The 19,493-nt window shown below is 27.8% G+C and overlaps 1 protein-coding gene across 4 annotated transcripts; it reads right to left on the bottom strand.

Annotated features, from left to right (window-relative positions):
* Window positions 1–1,041: 1,041 nt before the first annotated feature.
* LOC145751914 (WD repeat-containing protein 13-like) lies at window positions 1,042–17,945 on the bottom strand. Of its 4 annotated transcripts, none has more exons than XM_082568067.1 (14): window positions 17,805–17,945; window positions 17,619–17,677; window positions 16,934–17,013; window positions 16,721–16,778; window positions 16,162–16,241; window positions 15,971–16,056; window positions 15,481–15,618; window positions 14,949–15,054; window positions 14,433–14,565; window positions 3,379–3,462; window positions 2,802–2,980; window positions 2,274–2,392; window positions 1,563–1,711; window positions 1,042–1,478 (listed from the first exon to the last, which is right to left on the bottom strand). In XM_082568067.1, the coding sequence occupies exons 1-14, from the start codon at window positions 17,887–17,889 to the stop codon at window positions 1,434–1,436; spliced, it is 1,401 nt and encodes a 466-aa protein (XP_082424193.1). In that variant the 5' UTR covers window positions 17,890–17,945; the 3' UTR covers window positions 1,042–1,433. The 4 variants fall into 4 exon arrangements, with proteins under 4 accessions (XP_082424193.1, XP_082424191.1, XP_082424194.1 ...); XM_082568065.1 differs by having other exon boundaries at window positions 17,625–17,677; XM_082568068.1 differs by having other exon boundaries at window positions 1,589–1,711; window positions 17,625–17,677.
* Between the last annotated feature and the right edge of the window lie 1,548 nt (window positions 17,946–19,493).

Genomic DNA, 19,493 nt, shown 5'->3' with positions numbered 1-19,493 from the left:
AAGAAATGAACACCCCGGCTGTGTGAAACCTAGTTTTTTTAATCCGTTTCATCGTGGCTGTAACTTATTTTAAATGAATTTGCTTACTTTAGTTTTTATGAACAACTAGTTTTTTGAGGGCTAATTTAAAATGGAATTGTTAAATATTTGCTGGCGACCGTTAGCGAATTTTTCCCGTTTATTTTAAACAGTGCGTCGTTTGTTATTAACTTTTTTATATATACTTCTTAATTTTCCATGTACAAACGTTGACATTACAAATCCACATCAGTTACTCCGACCCATTTTGAGTTGCATTTGGCAGTTTGGAATGGTATAAAATAAATTTGCCCGGTAGTTACGCTGCTGAATAAACGCTGGCTTAGCAGGAATTCGTATCATTTATGGCGCCTTACTCGAGGACGCTACAGCATAAAGGAAGTAGAAACAATCATAAACGTTTCAAATATACAAAACGGTTAAGCTTTGTTTAATATAATTTTATTAAAACTGTTGAAAAATTGAATAATATTTCGCTCTAAAATTTAGGAGTTAATATATTACGTAGAAAAGTAAATGATATACAAACATTACCAAGAATTTTGAAAATTGGTTAAGCAGTTTTTGAGATATCGTAATTTGAAGGTAAATATTGTAAATAGGTAAAATCCCTACGCTCTCTAGTCACGTGACGCACGACGTTATCGTCGGAAGTCATTTGCTGGCAGACATAAAAAAATAACCTTATTTTGCCCTCTCTCAGTCGTTTGTTGTATTTTTTTGCCAAAAACAAACTTGGCAAAAAAAGGAACAACAGCTAAAGCAAAGTTTATCCATATTATATACTGTTGTTACTTTTTAAGCATTTTTAATTGGGTAGGCCGTATTTAAAAAAAATTAACAAATTATGGCTATGCTGTTAATTTTGAAAGAACGCTTCAAAACTTTCGCAAGAAACAGACAGGTCAACTATGTCTTATCAGCAAAGTTAATAAAGCAAAGTTTACCGTTAACGAAGTCTTAGTTTTGTTTATAATAAAATCACCTTATTGTTGTTAACTAATATACTGTCAAATAAGCGTATATATTTTATTTTGTTTATACTATAACAATTATTTAGGTTATATTTTCACAAGTGTAAAGCACAAACTAAAGTTAAGAAAGGCAGCAAACACTTATATTTGTTGCCAGGGGTACAAGTACTTACGTATATTGTACGTTATAAAAAAGCAATTATTTATAGCCATACAGTTTTTTACATATTAACAATATATTTATTTATTTAACAACACAATGTAGCTTATAAAGCACTTCTCCATAAACTAACTTTATTATTAATATTATTTAAAAATTAATAAAAAGCTCTGTTTTAAGTAAAAATATAAGTAAAAAAACAAATTTATTTTTATTTTACATTCTATCAAAATCTCAAAAAAACTCCAATCAGAAAAAATTCAAATTTTTTTGCTGTCTTCTCTTTTCCAAATAATAACCATGCCCTACAAATTTATAAATATTAGACATAGAAATTATAACAAAGTTTTTAAATACAAAAATACTGTTAAGAAAGTAATATGGCTTACGTCGGTATCACAAGACGACAACATACTTTCATCAAAATTAAAGGATACGTCGATAACGCACGAGGAATGACCTTGTAGTTTGTTAATACAAGGTCTTGTCGGTTGCTCTACGTCAAAGAAATAAACCGACATATCTTCGCTCCCGGTGACTGCAAAATTTGCTTTTTTATTTTTGCTCGACAAAATTAGATATTGTGAGCCAACACTAAATCAACAGCTTAAACTCGAGACTGTCCCGGAGTAACTAATGTTACTCTATGTTTAGGTCTCGAAGTTGACCTTTCCAAATCGGGGATAAACAAACGTAAAAAATAGCATATCATGTAGTACCCACTACAACGAGTACTATTAATAAATCTATAAACGAACAACAGCTGCGGCTGGCCAAACCAAAAATGTTAACTTATTTTTTAAAACTGGCAGCGTGGTGTAGTGGTAAGAATACCTCTCGTGCTGTAGCACCCTCAAGTAATACGCTATAAACGGTATGAACTCCTGCAGATTCAGTACTTAATCAGAAGCATAATTGTAGGGCAGTTATATTCTATAATATCCCACAACTGCCACGGGTAACTCAAGACTGAGTCGGAGAGTAACTGTTGTTACTTTATGTTAAGTTCGCGCATTTGACCTTCGCACATCGAGAATAAAAATATATACAAAACAAATCAAGAATAATTTAACATATATAGAAATGTGTAAGTTAGTTACCTACGCAGGCTCCTTGTCGAAAAGAAATAAGAGGACAAAAAACGCTCCTGATTAAGTTTTTCTGATGTTTGATCGTAAATTTTCTCTTGAATTGAAGCATGCCCTGGTCGTTCACGACGCTGTATATTTACCATATAAGAAATACTTACGTAAACTGACTTTAAATGGTATTTAAAATACCAACAATTGAAAAAATCTCATAAAAAAAAACTGAAACTAGGTATAGATAACTGTTGACCTATATATTTAATAATGCTTTAAGTGGAAAGGCAAAATAGCCTAAAACATAAAAGTTCTGTTTTTCAAAGAAGCTTTTTTAAGTCAAAGAAGCTTTTTTAAGTCAAAGAAGCTTTTATAATTTTGCTCGTTAGCACCTTATCCAAGGATGCTACGACAAAGAAGCTGTAAAAAAACTAGCTCAGGACCTTATGCATTAAAGCCTGGTGTTCAACCCTTTACAATAGAAAGCTAATCAAAGATAAAAACCTATTTTTAAAGACAGTAATTATAAATGACTGTTAAACTGACCGATACAAACATAGAGTGTCTGCGGATACATTAACCAACACTGAAGGGTCTCTCGCTTCCCTACTCAGCCAAGAGCGTGACTGAATACTGGTTACTGGGCAACCAGCACTTATGACCAACTGGTGATATTTGGTCATTTTGCTGGTTGCAAGATCGAATTTGAAAGAGTATATTGCGCCCTTGGAAAACAATAATTAAAATTAAAAATTAATGTTTAAGTTAAGAAAAATAAGTATTGACTTGCATAGCTGCCAAATTTTATTTGATTTTAATTTTATACAATGAATATGTACCGACAGCGTATGAATTGTCTAAACACTTTTGCTTCCCTACATGAAGTCCAAGGTTTGATTCCCACTGTTCACATGCTGTAGTGTTATTAAGTAAGGCGCTATAAATGGTGTAACCTCCTTTTAGCATTTATTATAATCTATAATATCCCAAACTGCCAAAGGCAACTTGAGACTAGAACAAGGTAACTGATGTTACTCTATGTTTAGGTTGTATATTCGATTCCCACATTGAGAATAAATAATATATAAAAAAAAGCACCAAAATGTAAAAAACAAGTCAATACCTTATCATCTCCGGCCCATAATATTTTACCAGAAGAATCAAAAGATAAACTCAACACAGCTCCATTTAGTTTACCACTTGCACCCTACAAAAATTGTTTTTAAATAGTTTTCTATATCATATTTAGAAAAAAGTTTAGTAACAGTCACATTTCTGTTTTAAATTGGGTATATTTTGTTAGAAAAATCAAGATTTTAAGCTGTTGTTCCATTAAAAAGTTGATTTAACAAAAAGTACACATTTTAAAAAATGTTGAATTTAAACTTAAATATAAATTTTTAGAAATATAAAAGGTTTCGAAAAAAAATTTGATGTAAATAAGTCTCTTAAGAAAGCAGTATATATATTAAACACACAATTTTCATCTTCACCATAATAAGAAAGCAGTATATATATTAAACACACAATTTCCATCTTCACCATAATAAGAAAGCAGTATATATATTAAACACACAATTTCCATCTTCACCATAATAAGAAAGCAGTATATATATTAAACACACAATTTCCATCTTCACCATAATAAGAAAGCAGTATATATATTAAACACACAATTTCCATCTTCACCATAATAAGAAAGCAGTATATATATTAAACACACAATTTCCATCTTCACCATAATAAGAAAGCAGTATATATATTAAACACACAATTTCCATCTTCACCATAATAAGAAAGCAGTATATATATTAAACACACAATTTTCATCTTCACCATAATAAGAAAACAGTATATATATTAAACACACAATTTTCATCTTCACCATAATAAGAAAGCAGTATATATATTAAACACACAATTTTCATCTTCACCATAATAAGAAAGCAGTATATATATTAAACACACAATTTTCATCTTCACCATAATAAGAAAGCAGTATATATATTAAACACATAATTTCCATCTTCACCATAATAAGAAAGCAGTATATATATTAAACACACAATTTCCATCTTCACCATAATAAGAAAGCAGTATATATATTAAACACACAATTTTCATCTTCACCATAATAAGAAAGCAGTATATATATTAAACACACAATTTCCATCTTCACCATAATAAGAAAGCAGTATATATATTAAACACATAATTTCCATCTTCACCATAATAAGAAAGCAGTATATATATTAAACACACAATTTCCATCTTCACCATAATAAGAAAGCAGTATATATATTAAACACACAATTTCCATCTTCACCATAATAAGAAAGCAGTATATATATTAAACACACAATTTCCATCTTCACCATAATAAGAAAGCAGTATATATATTAAACACACAATTTTCATCTTCACCATAATAAGAAAGCAGTATATATATTAAACACACAATTTTCATCTTCACCATAATAAGAAAGCAGTATATATATTAAACACACAATTTTCATCTTCACCATAATAAGAAAGCAGTATATATATTAAACACATAATTTCCATCATCACCATAATAAGAAAGCAGTATATATATTAAACACACAATTTCCATCTTCACCATAATAAGAAAGCAGTATATATATTAAACACACAATTTCCATCTTCACCATAATAAGAAAGCAGTATATATATTAAACACACAATTTTCATCTTCACCATAATAAGAAAGCAGTATATATATTAAACACACAATTTCCATCTTCACCATAATAAGAAAGCAGTATATATATTAAACACACAATTTCCATCTTCACCATAATAAGAAAGCAGTATATATATTAAACACACAATTTCCATCTTCACCATAATAAGAAAGCAGTATATATATTAAACACACAATTTCCATCTTCACCATAATAAGAAAGCAGTATATATATTAAACACACAATTTTCATCTTCACCATAATAAGAAAGCAGTATATATATTAAACACACAATTTTCATCTTCACCATAATAAGAAAGCAGTATAGTATAAACACACAATTTCCATCTTCACCATAATAAGAAAGCAGTATATATATTAAACACACAATTTCCATCTTCACCATAATAAGAAAGCAGTATATATATTAAACACACAATTTCCATCTTCACCATAATAAGAAAGCAGTATATATATTAAACACACAATTTCCATCTTCACCATAATAAGAAAGCAGTATATATATTAAACACACAATTTCCATCTTCACCATAATAAGAAAGCAGTATATATATTAAACACACAATTTCCATCTTCACCATAATAAGAAAGCAGTATATATATTAAACACACAATTTCCATCTTCACCATAATAAGAAAGCAGTATATATATTAAACACACAATTTCCATCTTCACCATAATAAGAAAGCAGTATATATATTAAACACACAATTTCCATCTTCACCATAATAAGAAAGCAGTATATATATTAAACACACAATTTTCATCTTCACCATAATAAGAAAGCAGTATATATATTAAACACACAATTTTCATCTTCACCATAATAAGAAAGCAGTATATATATTAAACACACAATTTCCATCTTCACCATAATAAGAAAGCAGTATATATATTAAACACACAATTTTCATCTTCACCATAATAAGAAAGCAGTATATATATTAAACACACAATTTCCATCTTCACCATAATAAGAAAGCAGTATATATATTAAACACACAATTTCCATCTTCACCATAATAAGAAAGCAGTATATATATTAAACACACAATTTCCATCTTCACCATAATAAGAAAGCAGTATATATATTAAACACACAATTTCCATCTTCACCATAATAAGAAAGCAGTATATATATTAAACACACAATTTTCATCTTCACCATAATAAGAAAGCAGTATATATATTAAACACACAATTTTCATCTTCACCATAATAAGAAAGCAGTATATATATTAAACACACAATTTCCATCTTCACCATAATAAGAAAGCAGTATATATATTAAACACACAATTTTCATCTTCACCATAATAAGAAAGCAGTATATATATTAAACACATAATTTCCATCTTCACCATAATAAGAAAGCAGTATATATATTAAACACACAATTTCCATCTTCACCATAATAAGAAAGCAGTATATATATTAAACACACAATTTCCATCTTCACCATAATAAGAAAGCAGTATATATATTAAACACACAATTTTCATCTTCACCATAATAAGAAAGCAGTATATATATTAAACACACAATTTCCATCTTCACCATAATAAGAAAGCAGTATATATATTAAACACACAATTTCCATCTTCACCATAATAAGAAAGCAGTATATATATTAAACACACAATTTCCATCTTCACCATAATAAGAAAGCAGTATATATATTAAACACACAATTTCCATCTTCACCATAATAAGAAAGCAGTATATATATTAAACACACAATTTTCATCTTCACCATAATAAGAAAGCAGTATAGTATAAACACACAATTTCCATCTTCACCATAATAAGAAAGCAGTATATATATTAAACACACAATTTCCATCTTCACCATAATAAGAAAGCAGTATATATATTAAACACACAATTTCCATCTTCACCATAATAAGAAAGCAGTATATATATTAAACACACAATTTCCATCTTCACCATAATAAGAAAGCAGTATATATATTAAACACACAATTTCCATCTTCACCATAATAAGAAAGCAGTATATATATTAAACACACAATTTCCATCTTCACCATAATAAGAAAGCAGTATATATATTAAACACACAATTTCCATCTTCACCATAATAAGAAAGCAGTATATATATTAAACACACAATTTCCATCTTCACCATAATAAGAAAGCAGTATATATATTAAACACACAATTTCCATCTTCACCATAATAAGAAAGCAGTATATATATTAAACACACAATTTTCATCTTCACCATAATAAGAAAGCAGTATATATATTAAACACACAATTTTCATCTTCACCATAATAAGAAAGCAGTATATATATTAAACACACAATTTCCATCTTCACCATAATAAGAAAGCAGTATATATATTAAACACACAATTTTCATCTTCACCATAATAAGAAAGCAGTATATATATTAAACACACAATTTTCATCTTCACCATAATAAGAAAGCAGTATATATATTAAACACACAATTTTCATCTTCACCATAATAAGAAAGCAGTATATATATTAAACACACAATTTTCATCTTCACCATAATAAGAAAGCAGTATATATATTAAACACACAATTTTCATCTTCACCATAATAAGAAAGCAGTATATATATTAAACACATAATTTCCATCTTCACCATAATAAGAAAGCAGTATATATATTAAACACACAATTTTCATCTTCACCATAATAAGAAAGCAGTATATATATTAAACACACAATTTTCATCTTCACCATAATAAGAAAGCAGTATATATATTAAACACACAATTTTCATCTTCACCATAATAAGAAAGCAGTATATATATTAAACACATAATTTCCATCTTCACCATAATAAGAAAGCAGTATATATATTAAACACACAATTTCCATCTTCACCATAATAAGAAAGCAGTATATATATTAAACACACAATTTTCATCTTCACCATAATAAGAAAACAGTATATATATTAAACACACAATTTTCATCTTCACCATAATAAGAAAGCAGTATATATATTAAACACATAATTTCCATCTTCACCATAATAAGAAAGCAGTATATATATTAAACACACAATTTTCATCTTCACCATAATAAGAAAGCAGTATATATATTAAACACACAATTTTCATCTTCACCATAATAAGAAAGCAGTATATATATTAAACACACAATTTTCATCTTCACCATAATAAGAAAGCAGTATATATATTAAACACATAATTTCCATCTTCACCATAATAAGAAAGCAGTATATATATTAAACACACAATTTCCATCTTCACCATAATAAGAAAGCAGTATATATATTAAACACACAATTTCCATCTTCACCATAATAAGAAAGCAGTATATATATTAAACACATAATTTCCATCTTCACCATAATAAGAAAGCAGTATATATATTAAACACACAATTTCCATCTTCACCATAATAAGAAAGCAGTATATATATTAAACACACAATTTCCATCTTCACCATAATAAGAAAGCAGTATATATATTAAACACACAATTTCCATCTTCACCATAATAAGAAAGCAGTATATATATTAAACACACAATTTTCATCTTCACCATAATAAGAAAGCAGTATATATATTAAACACACAATTTTCATCTTCACCATAATAAGAAAGCAGTATATATATTAAACACACAATTTTCATCTTCACCATAATAAGAAAGCAGTATATATATTAAACACATAATTTCCATCTTCACCATAATAAGAAAGCAGTATATATATTAAACACACAATTTCCATCTTCACCATAATAAGAAAGCAGTATATATATTAAACACACAATTTCCATCTTCACCATAATAAGAAAGCAGTATATATATTAAACACACAATTTTCATCTTCACCATAATAAGAAAGCAGTATATATATTAAACACACAATTTCCATCTTCACCATAATAAGAAAGCAGTATATATATTAAACACACAATTTCCATCTTCACCATAATAAGAAAGCAGTATATATATTAAACACACAATTTCCATCTTCACCATAATAAGAAAGCAGTATATATATTAAACACACAATTTCCATCTTCAACATAATAAGAAAGCAGTATATATATTAAACATACAATTTTCATCTTCACCATAATAAGAAAGCAGTATATATATTAAACACACAATTTTCATCTTCACCATAATAAGAAAGCAGTATATATATTAAACACACAATTTCCATCTTCACCATAATAAGAAAGCAGTATATATATTAAACACACAATTTCCATCTTCACCATAATAAGAAAGCAGTATATATATTAAACACACAATTTCCATCTTCACCATAATAAGAAAGCAGTATATATATTAAACACACAATTTCCATCTTCACCATAATAAGAAAGCAGTATATATATTAAACACACAATTTCCATCTTCACCATAATAAGAAAGCAGTATATATATTAAACACACAATTTCCATCTTCACCATAATAAGAAAGCAGTATATATATTAAACACACAATTTCCATCTTCACCATAATAAGAAAGCAGTATATATATTAAACACACAATTTCCATCTTCACCATAATAAGAAAGCAGTATATATATTAAACACACAATTTTCATCTTCACCATAATAAGAAAGCAGTATATATATTAAACACACAATTTCCATCTTCACCATAATAAGAAAGCAGTATATATATTAAACACACAATTTTCATCTTCACCATAATAAGAAAGCAGTATATATATTAAACACACAATTTCCATCTTCACCATAATAAGAAAGCAGTATATATATTAAACACACAATTTCCATCTTCACCATAATAAGAAAGCAGTATATATATTAAACACACAATTTCCATCTTCACCATAATAAGAAAGCAGTATATATATTAAACACACAATTTCCATCTTCACCATAATAAGAAAGCAGTATATATATTAAACACACAATTTTCATCTTCACCATAATAAGAAAGCAGTATATATATTAAACACACAATTTTCATCTTCACCATAATAAGAAAGCAGTATATATATTAAACACACAATTTCCATCTTCACCATAATAAGAAAGCAGTATATATATTAAACACACAATTTCCATCTTCACCATAATAAGAAAGCAGTATATATATTAAACACACAATTTCCATCTTCACCATAATAAGAAAGCAGTATATATATTAAACACACAATTTCCATCTTCACCATAATAAGAAAGCAGTATATATATTAAACACACAATTTCCATCTTCACCATAATAAGAAAGCAGTATATATATTAAACACACAATTTCCATCTTCACCATAATAAGAAAGCAGTATATTAAACACACAATTTCCATCTTCACCATAATAAGAAAGCAGTATATTAAACACACAATTTCCATCTTCACCATATTAAGAAAGCAGTATATATATTAAACACACAATTTCCATCTTCACCATATTAAGAAAGCAGTATATATATTAAACACACAATTTCCATCTTCACCATAATAAGAAAGCAGTATATATATTAAACACACAATTTTCATCTTCACCATAATAAGAAAGCAGTATATATATTAAACACACAATTTTCATCTTCACCATAATAAGAAAGCAGTATATATATTAAACACACAATTTCCATCTTCACCATAATAAGAAAGCAGTATATATATTAAACACACAATTTCCATCTTCACCATAATAAGAAAGCAGTATATATATTAAACACACAATTTCCATCTTCACCATAATAAGAAAGCAGTATATATATTAAACACACAATTTCCATCTTCACCATAATAAGAAAGCAGTATATATATTAAACACACAATTTCCATCTTCACCATAATAAGAAAGCAGTATATATATTAAACACACAATTTCCATCTTCACCATAATAAGAAAGCAGTATATATATTAAACACACAATTTCCATCTTCACCATAATAAGAAAGCAGTATATATATTAAACACACAATTTCCATCTTCACCATAATAAGAAAGCAGTATATATATTAAACACACAATTTCCATCTTCACCATAATAAGAAAGCAGTATATATATTAAACACACAATTTCCATCTTCACCATAATAAGAAAGCAGTATATATATTAAACACATAATTTTCATCTTCACCATAATAAGAAAGCAGTATATATATTAAACACACAATTTCCATCTTCACCATAATAAGAAAGCAGTATATATATTAAACACACAATTTCCATCTTCACCATAATAAGAAAGCAGTATATATATTAAACACACAATTTCCATCTTCACCATAATAAGAAAGCAGTATATATATTAAACACACAATTTTCATCTTCACCATAATAAGAAAGCAGTATATATATTAAACACACAATTTTCATCTTCACCATAATAAGAAAGCAGTATATATATTAAACACACAATTTCCATCTTCACCATAATAAGAAAGCATTCACCATAATAAGAAAGTATATATATTAAACACACAATTTCCATCTTCACCATAATAAGAAAGCAGTATATATATTAAACACACAATTTCCATCTTCACCATAATAAGAAAGCAGTATATTTATTAAACACACAATTTCCATCTTCACCATAATAAGAAAGCAGTATATATATTAAACACACAATTTCCATCTTCACCATAATAAGAAAGCAGTATATATATTAAACACACAATTTCCATCTTCACCATAATAAGAAAGCAGTATATATATTAAACACACAATTTCCATCTTCACCATAATAAGAAAGCAGTATATATATTAAACACATAATTTTCATCTTCACCATATTAAGAAAGCAGTATATATATTAAACACACAATTTTCATCTTCACCATAATAAGAAAGCAGTATATATATTAAACACACAATTTCCATCTTCACCATAATAAGAAAGCAGTATATATATTAAACACACAATTTCCATCTTCACCATAATAAGAAAGCAGTATATATATTAAACACACAATTTTCATCTTCACCATAATAAGAAAGCAGTATATATATTAAACACACAATTTTCATCTTCACCATAATAAGAAAGCAGTATATATATTAAACACACAATTTCCATCTTCACCATAATAAGAAAGCAGTATATATATTAAACACACAATTTTCATCTTCACCATAATAAGAAAGCAGTATATATATTAAACACACAATTTTCATCTTCACCATAATAAGAAAGCAGTATATATATTAAACACACAATTTTCATCTTCACCATAATAAGAAAGCAGTATATATATTAAACACACAATTTTCATCTTCACCATAATAAGAAAGCAGTATATATATTAAACACACAATTTTCATCTTCACCATAATAAGAAAGCAGTATATATATTAAACACACAATTTTCATCTTCACCATAATAAGAAAGCAGTATATATATTAAACACACAATTTTCATCTTCACCATAATAAGAAAGCAGTATATATATTAAACACACAATTTTCATCTTCACCATAATAAGAAAGCAGTATATATATTAAACACACAATTTTCATCTTCACCATAATAAGAAAGCAGTATATATATTAAACACACAATTTCCATCTTCACCATAATAAGAAAGCAGTATATATATTAAACACACAATTTCCATCTTCACCATAATAAGAAAGCAGTATATATATTAAACACACAATTTTCATCTTCACCATAATAAGAAAGCAGTATATATATTAAACACACAATTTCCATCTTCACCATAATAAGAAAGCAGTATATATATTAAACACACAATTTCCATCTTCACCATAATAAGAAAGCAGTATATATATTAAACACACAATTTTCATCTTCACCATAATAAGAAAGCAGTATATATATTAAACACACAATTTTCATCTTCACCATAATAAGAAAGCAGTATATATATTAAACACACAATTTCCATCTTCACCATAATAAGAAAGCAGTATATATATTAAACACACAATTTCCATCTTCACCATAATAAGAAAGCAGTATATATATTAAACACACAATTTCCATCTTCACCATAATAAGAAAGCAGTATATATATTAAACACACAATTTCCATCTTCACCATAATAAGAAAGCAGTATATATATTAAACACACAATTTCCATCTTCACCATAATAAGAAAGCAGTATATATATTAAACACACAATTTCCATCTTCACCATAATAAGAAAGCAGTATATATATTAAACACACAATTTCCATCTTCACCATAATAAGAAAGCAGTATATATATTAAACACACAATTTCCATCTTCACCATAATAAGAAAGCAGTATATATATTAAACACACAATTTCCATCTTCACCATAATAAGAAAGCAGTATATATATTAAACACACAATTTTCATCTTCACCATAATAAGAAAGCAGTATATATATTAAACACACAATTTTCATCTTCACCATAATAAGAAAGCAGTATATATATTAAACACACAATTTTCATCTTCACCATAATAAGAAAGCAGTATATATATTAAACACACAATTTTCATCTTCACCATAATAAAAAAGCAGTATATATATTAAACACACAATTTCCATCTTCACCATAATAAGAAAGCAGTATATATATTAAACACACAATTTTCATCTTCACCATAATAAGAAAGCAGTATATATATTAAACACACAATTTTCATCTTCACCATAATAAGAAAGCAGTATATATATTAAACACACAATTTTCATCTTCACCATAATAAGAAAGCAGTATATATATTAAACACACAATTTCCATCTTCACCATAATAAGAAAGCAGTATATATATTAAACACACAATTTTCATCTTCACCATAATAAGAAAGCAGTATATATATTAAACACACAATTTTCATCTTCACCATAATAAGAAAGCAGTATATATATTAAACACACAATTTTCATCTTCACCATAATAAGAAAGCAGTATATATATTAAACACACAATTTTCATCTTCACCATAATAAGAAAGCAGTATATAAATTAAACACACAATTTTCATCTTCACCATAATAAGAAAGCAGTATATATATTAAACACACAATTTTCATCTTCACCATAATAAGAAAGCAGTATATATATTAAACACACAATTTTCATCTTCACCATAATAAGAAAGCAGTATATATATTAAACACACAATTTTCATCTTCACCATAATAAGAAAGCAGTATATATATTAAACACACAATTTTCATCTTCACCATAATAAGAAAGCAGTATATATATTAAACACACAATTTTCATCTTCACCATAATAAGAAAGCAGTATATATATTAAACACAGGATCTGCCAATTTTATTATTTAACTCAATGGACCAAAGTCAGCAATTTTTAGAGAAAGGGTATAAGTTGAATAATATAAAATGTGTTAATGCTAGTAGAAAGTGTGTTAATGCCAGTCAAATGTATATTTGGTAAAATGATTTTCAGTAATCCATTAGGAAAAATATAGCGCTTTACACAAAAAAATGAATTAAAAAGGAAAACCTACTTTTCTGGTCTTGCCAGTCGACGTATTAACAGCGGTAAGTTGGCCAACATTGTTGCCGAGCACCACAATGTTATTGTTTACAGGCTGAAACATACAGCAATGAATCGCACAGTTTTTTAACCCAATCATAGCACTAAATGTAAACAAAAAGTTAAATAAAAAAGGTGAACAGAAATTCTGGTGAAATATGCAAATTTAAATTATAAAATGAATATTTTTTAGATTAAATTTTAGCATATTAAACTAACAACTAATTAATAACTTTAACCTTTTTTTAAATTAGAAATAATTAAATACACTATAAATAAATTTTAAACACATATTATTAATTTCATGGAAAAAAGGCTAAATATCCTGCATAACTTATTTTTGCAAATAATTTAATTAGTAAGTATTAAATTAAGTTCAGTTGCAATATTCTCCTTAAAAACAAACATACAGAACAAAAGGTGGGTCTATGTAATTTATTTGCTTTTTTGATTATAGAGAACAAAAGTAGAAGCTTAGTAATGTTACCTTGAGACATGCCGCAAACAATTTCCGTTGTGAGTTTCCCATAATTTTAAGCTTGCATCCAAAGAAACCGAAACGATTAAATCATTCGAAAGGGACCAGGAAAAATCTGCAGTTGTTTATTGCAGTTATTTAACAAAAAGTTTAAACACAAAACATGGAATGAATTCTTAAAAACATGGTGTGATGGTTGGAACACTTGTCTTTACTACATGAGGTGCTGGGATCAATCCCCACTGCTCTCTTGCAAAAAACTCTTGCTAAGCCAACATTTTATCAGCAGCTTAGAACTATAAACAATAATGTACCAAACTGACAAAGGCAACTTGAGACTGGGTTAGGGTAACTGATGGTATTCTATGTTTAGTTCGTTAAGTTGACCTTTCCACATAAAAAAATAAGAAAAAAAAGGTACACAGTACAAACTATAATTTTTTTTATAATTTATATAACATACTTCTGCAAAAAACTTTATAAATTTTGAAAATTACAAAAAACTTAGTAAATTTTTAATTATAAAGTTTATTGAAATCACCTGTTACCCCATCTGTGTGGCCTTCCAAGGTAACAGAAACACAAGGAGTTGGAACAAGTTTGCAAATACAAATTAAACCTTTCATAGAGGAATAAGCCAATATGTTTTTATCATCATTTGCAAACTGTACAGACGTCACTAAAATTATATAAAGTTTTATTTATTTTTATCTTCGAAGTGGGAAGGTCAAATGCGCAACCTAAACATAGAGTAACAACTGTTACCCCGATCCAGTCTTGAGTTGCCTGTGGCAGTTTGGGATAATATAGATTATAATTGTCCGATAATTATGCTGCTGCTGGTTCAGCAAGAGTTCATACCATTTATTGTGCCTTACTCAAAAGCGCTACAGCATAAAATCACTGAGAATCGAACCCAGTAACCTCATGTAGTGTAGGAAGTGTTTTGACCACTACACCACGATGCCGGTAAATTATTCCTTTCTTTAAATTTACCGTAAATATTTTTAACAATCCTAAAATTTTTATACCTGCGAAGCCTTCGTGTTCATGAAAAATGTGATGCATTCCAACAAAAGCATAATTTTCTCCAACACTGTTTCCCCCCACCATTGCTCTGTTATGTAAACCAAAATAATTATTTTTCAACTAGCTAACATTTTTTATAGATCATGTTTTGATTAGGAAGCTATACAAATTTAAGTTTTTTTTATACAAATACCTGCTTGCATCTGCTTTATGCGTAGGAATAAGTTGACCTTTTTTAACAATTTCATCTTCTACTAATCCTTGGAAAGAAGTCTAAGATAATAAATTTTGACATAGGATAATTATAAAATTTAAAACAATACTTTTAACAAAAAAATATTAGTAAATTACTGTTTTAAAAGACTAGATAAATTTAAATTTGTGGAAGACAATAATTAACAGGCCAATTTATGCAATAAAAAATAAATTTGTATATACTACGTAATATTTTGTTTTTCTATAAATGTATTCTAAATGTAAAAAAGAAAAAAAAAACAAAAAGTAACATTTGTTACTCTGCAACAAAAGGGTAACATTTGTTACTCTGCCCCAGATTCAGGTTGTGAATTGCAGTTTTAAATATTATTGATTACATTGCCTGAAAAAGTATTTGCCAAATCGCTTGGCTAGGTCTTACAACTTAAGAACATTAGGGTTTAACCCAGGATCTTATGTTGTTAAATTAAGTTATATACAAATGGTATTTTAGTCACATATAAAACATTGTATGATAGTAATTAATGTTGATTTACATTATCTGATTTGTCAAGTTGAGATGTACTTCCTCTTATACTTGCACTTTGTAAACTGCTATAAAAAAAAGTGTTACTTTTAAAGTTAGAGGTAGCTCGAAGTTTAACATTTTATGTATATGACTTTAACAAAATGATTTTCTGTAATAATTATCATACACTTAACTGAACTGTTCCAATGCCACAATTTAAAAAATAAAATTTAATTTTTACCTTGCTTCTGAAACTTGACCATATTTTAATGACAATAACTGTTTTCTAATATGTAGATATTTTTTTCTTATTGATGGATCCTAAAAAATAAAAAAAACATAAACAATAACACAATTATTTAAACATTTTAAAAATATATAGGCCTATATCAATAAATTTTTCCTAAGTTTGGACGAACAAGGTTATTATATTAGTAAATGCTAATTTTTGTTTTACTTAAATGATAACAATGTGCAATATAAAAAAAAAATATAGTTTTTCCAACACATTTAGGTAATACCCCTGTATGCAAAATGGGTGAGCCCAAAACTCAACTCATAATTAACATCTGGAGCCTTTTTTAGTCTAAAAGTCCTATGTTGGTTCTGAACAATTTTTTTTATATATTTTTATCCTCGATGAAAGAAGGTGGAATGTGTGATTTAAACATCTAGAGTAACATCAGTTACCACGACCCAGTCTCGAGTTGCCAGTGGCAGTCTGGGATATTGTAAATTATATTTGCACAATAATTAAGCTGCTGATTAAATGCTATCTCAGCAGGGGTTTGTACCTTTTATAATGCCTAACTTGAAAGCGTGACAGCATGAGATCACTGGGGATCGAACCCAGGACCTTATGTATAATAGGAGAGTGTTTTGACCGCTTTTAATGGTAATCTAATGAGAAAGTTAACACATTAAACAATCACCTTTTTTGTATTTTCTCTAAGAAGTTGACTTCGTCGACGAATGTATTGAATGTCTGTATAAACAAAATTTAAACTAAAAAAGATATTTTAAATTTTAGCGAATTTTCTGTAAAACCAACCGGTTGGCGGTTAGCGGTTACGGTTATCACACTATGATATTAATATAATTAAAAAACTTACGAAACTGAGGGTTTTTAGGTGTTCGGTACGCATTATATTTAGCATCCAATGCTAAAATTTGTTGCCATAAGAATGTGGAAGACATTTAAAAAATCTTATTTTAATCAAATAAACTTATTTATTTTTTTCTATATTAATAAGGTTATTCCCCTTCCGTTTTGCTACAATGATTTTGTTAATTGTTTGTTTTTTTTTCGTATATATCCTTATCCTCGATGTGGAAGTGTTGAATGCACGGCCTAAACATTGAGTATTAGTTACTATAACCTGATAAAAAGACAAAAACACAATTTTGCTCGGTAGTGTGCTTAAGCGGTCATAGCAGCGGACTACGAGCCAAGAGGTTTCGGGTTTGAGCCGCGCCAACGCCACATTTTTTGCTTTTAGGCCTTGCGTTTACGGATAGCTTAATCGCGTCATATTTACACACCCCTTTCCAAAAAAAAATATAAAAACCTATCACCTTAAGATGAAAAAGAAAAAAATCGTATAAGTACATTTACATTGTTTCAGTTTGAATACTGAATACTGTGCAGAAACCATAGTCAACTTTTAGGCTCCTAGGTTTGCGCAGATGTTATAACAAACTTTTGTTTTATTTGATTCGAAATTTGCGATCTAAAATTAAGGTTCCGGAGAAAATTTGCCAGATTTAAATAATATAAAAATTGATTTTCAATTTAATTGACAAAGTTGTACACCATGTAGGCTACAAACTAAATCAAAAAAATATTGTGATAGCTACAAGCACTTACTATTGAAATAATTACATTCTTTATCCAAGCATTAATTTAACCGATCACAAAACAATAAATAATAATCAATATTAGTATAAGAGCTATAGCAGCAAACGGTGGGGCGATTAAAAAAACCTGTTTTGTAGTGATATTAAATGTATTACAAAAATAACATGTAAAATGTATTTAATAAACAAAACTCAATCACAACAGTTGTGTATACAGTTGCCGTGTTTGCAGCTTACTAAAAGTTTTGTTACACGTGTCATGTTTTTAAATTAATTGTTGGATTTCCCATTTAGCTTGATAGGATACAATTGCAATTATTTAAAAATTTGACAGCTTGGGTAATTTTTTGCATATTGTTGAGTAAACATGTCTTTTTCGATGTAAACAAAACTTTTCTTTTTTTGCATCAATGCCTTAATATATTTTTAAAGAAATTGATAAAAAGGGAGCACAATATTTTCTTAAAACCATAACACCAAGTCAAGATGTTATACCCTAACGTTATTTTATTTTCATTTACATATTTTCGATTTTTGTTAAATTTTTTGTAATTTACAGCACAAACATTGGACAACCTCGTTAACTTTACGGTCATCGCCAAATTTGCCAAAATGTTGGAGAACCGTAAACTACAAATGTTCCATTTTGAGTTTACCAAAAATTCTATTTGCTCAACAATTTGCAAAGCTCTTTAATCATGGCTGGAAAAATAGGATTGAGTTTGTTTTATATTAAACCTGTATGAAAAGTCCAATGTTTAAACTAGACATTGACAAAATGTGACAAAAATTTTTGTAAGGAAAGTTCATTTCCTGGTTTAACGTTTAAAAAAAGGCAGAACACTAAAGACCAAACAAGTTTATAAAGCAATCCACAAGTTAATAAAGGCATGCAATATATTTTTTACATATTAAAAGTAATTTTGAGTAGCCTTTGTAGAGTG

Source organism: Corella eumyota, chromosome 5 (genome assembly GCF_963082875.1).
Source record: "Corella eumyota chromosome 5, kaCorEumy4.1, whole genome shotgun sequence".
Classification (NCBI taxonomy): Eukaryota; Metazoa; Chordata; class Ascidiacea; order Phlebobranchia; family Corellidae; genus Corella; species Corella eumyota.
This window is presented reverse-complemented; position numbering and strand designations above follow the sequence as displayed.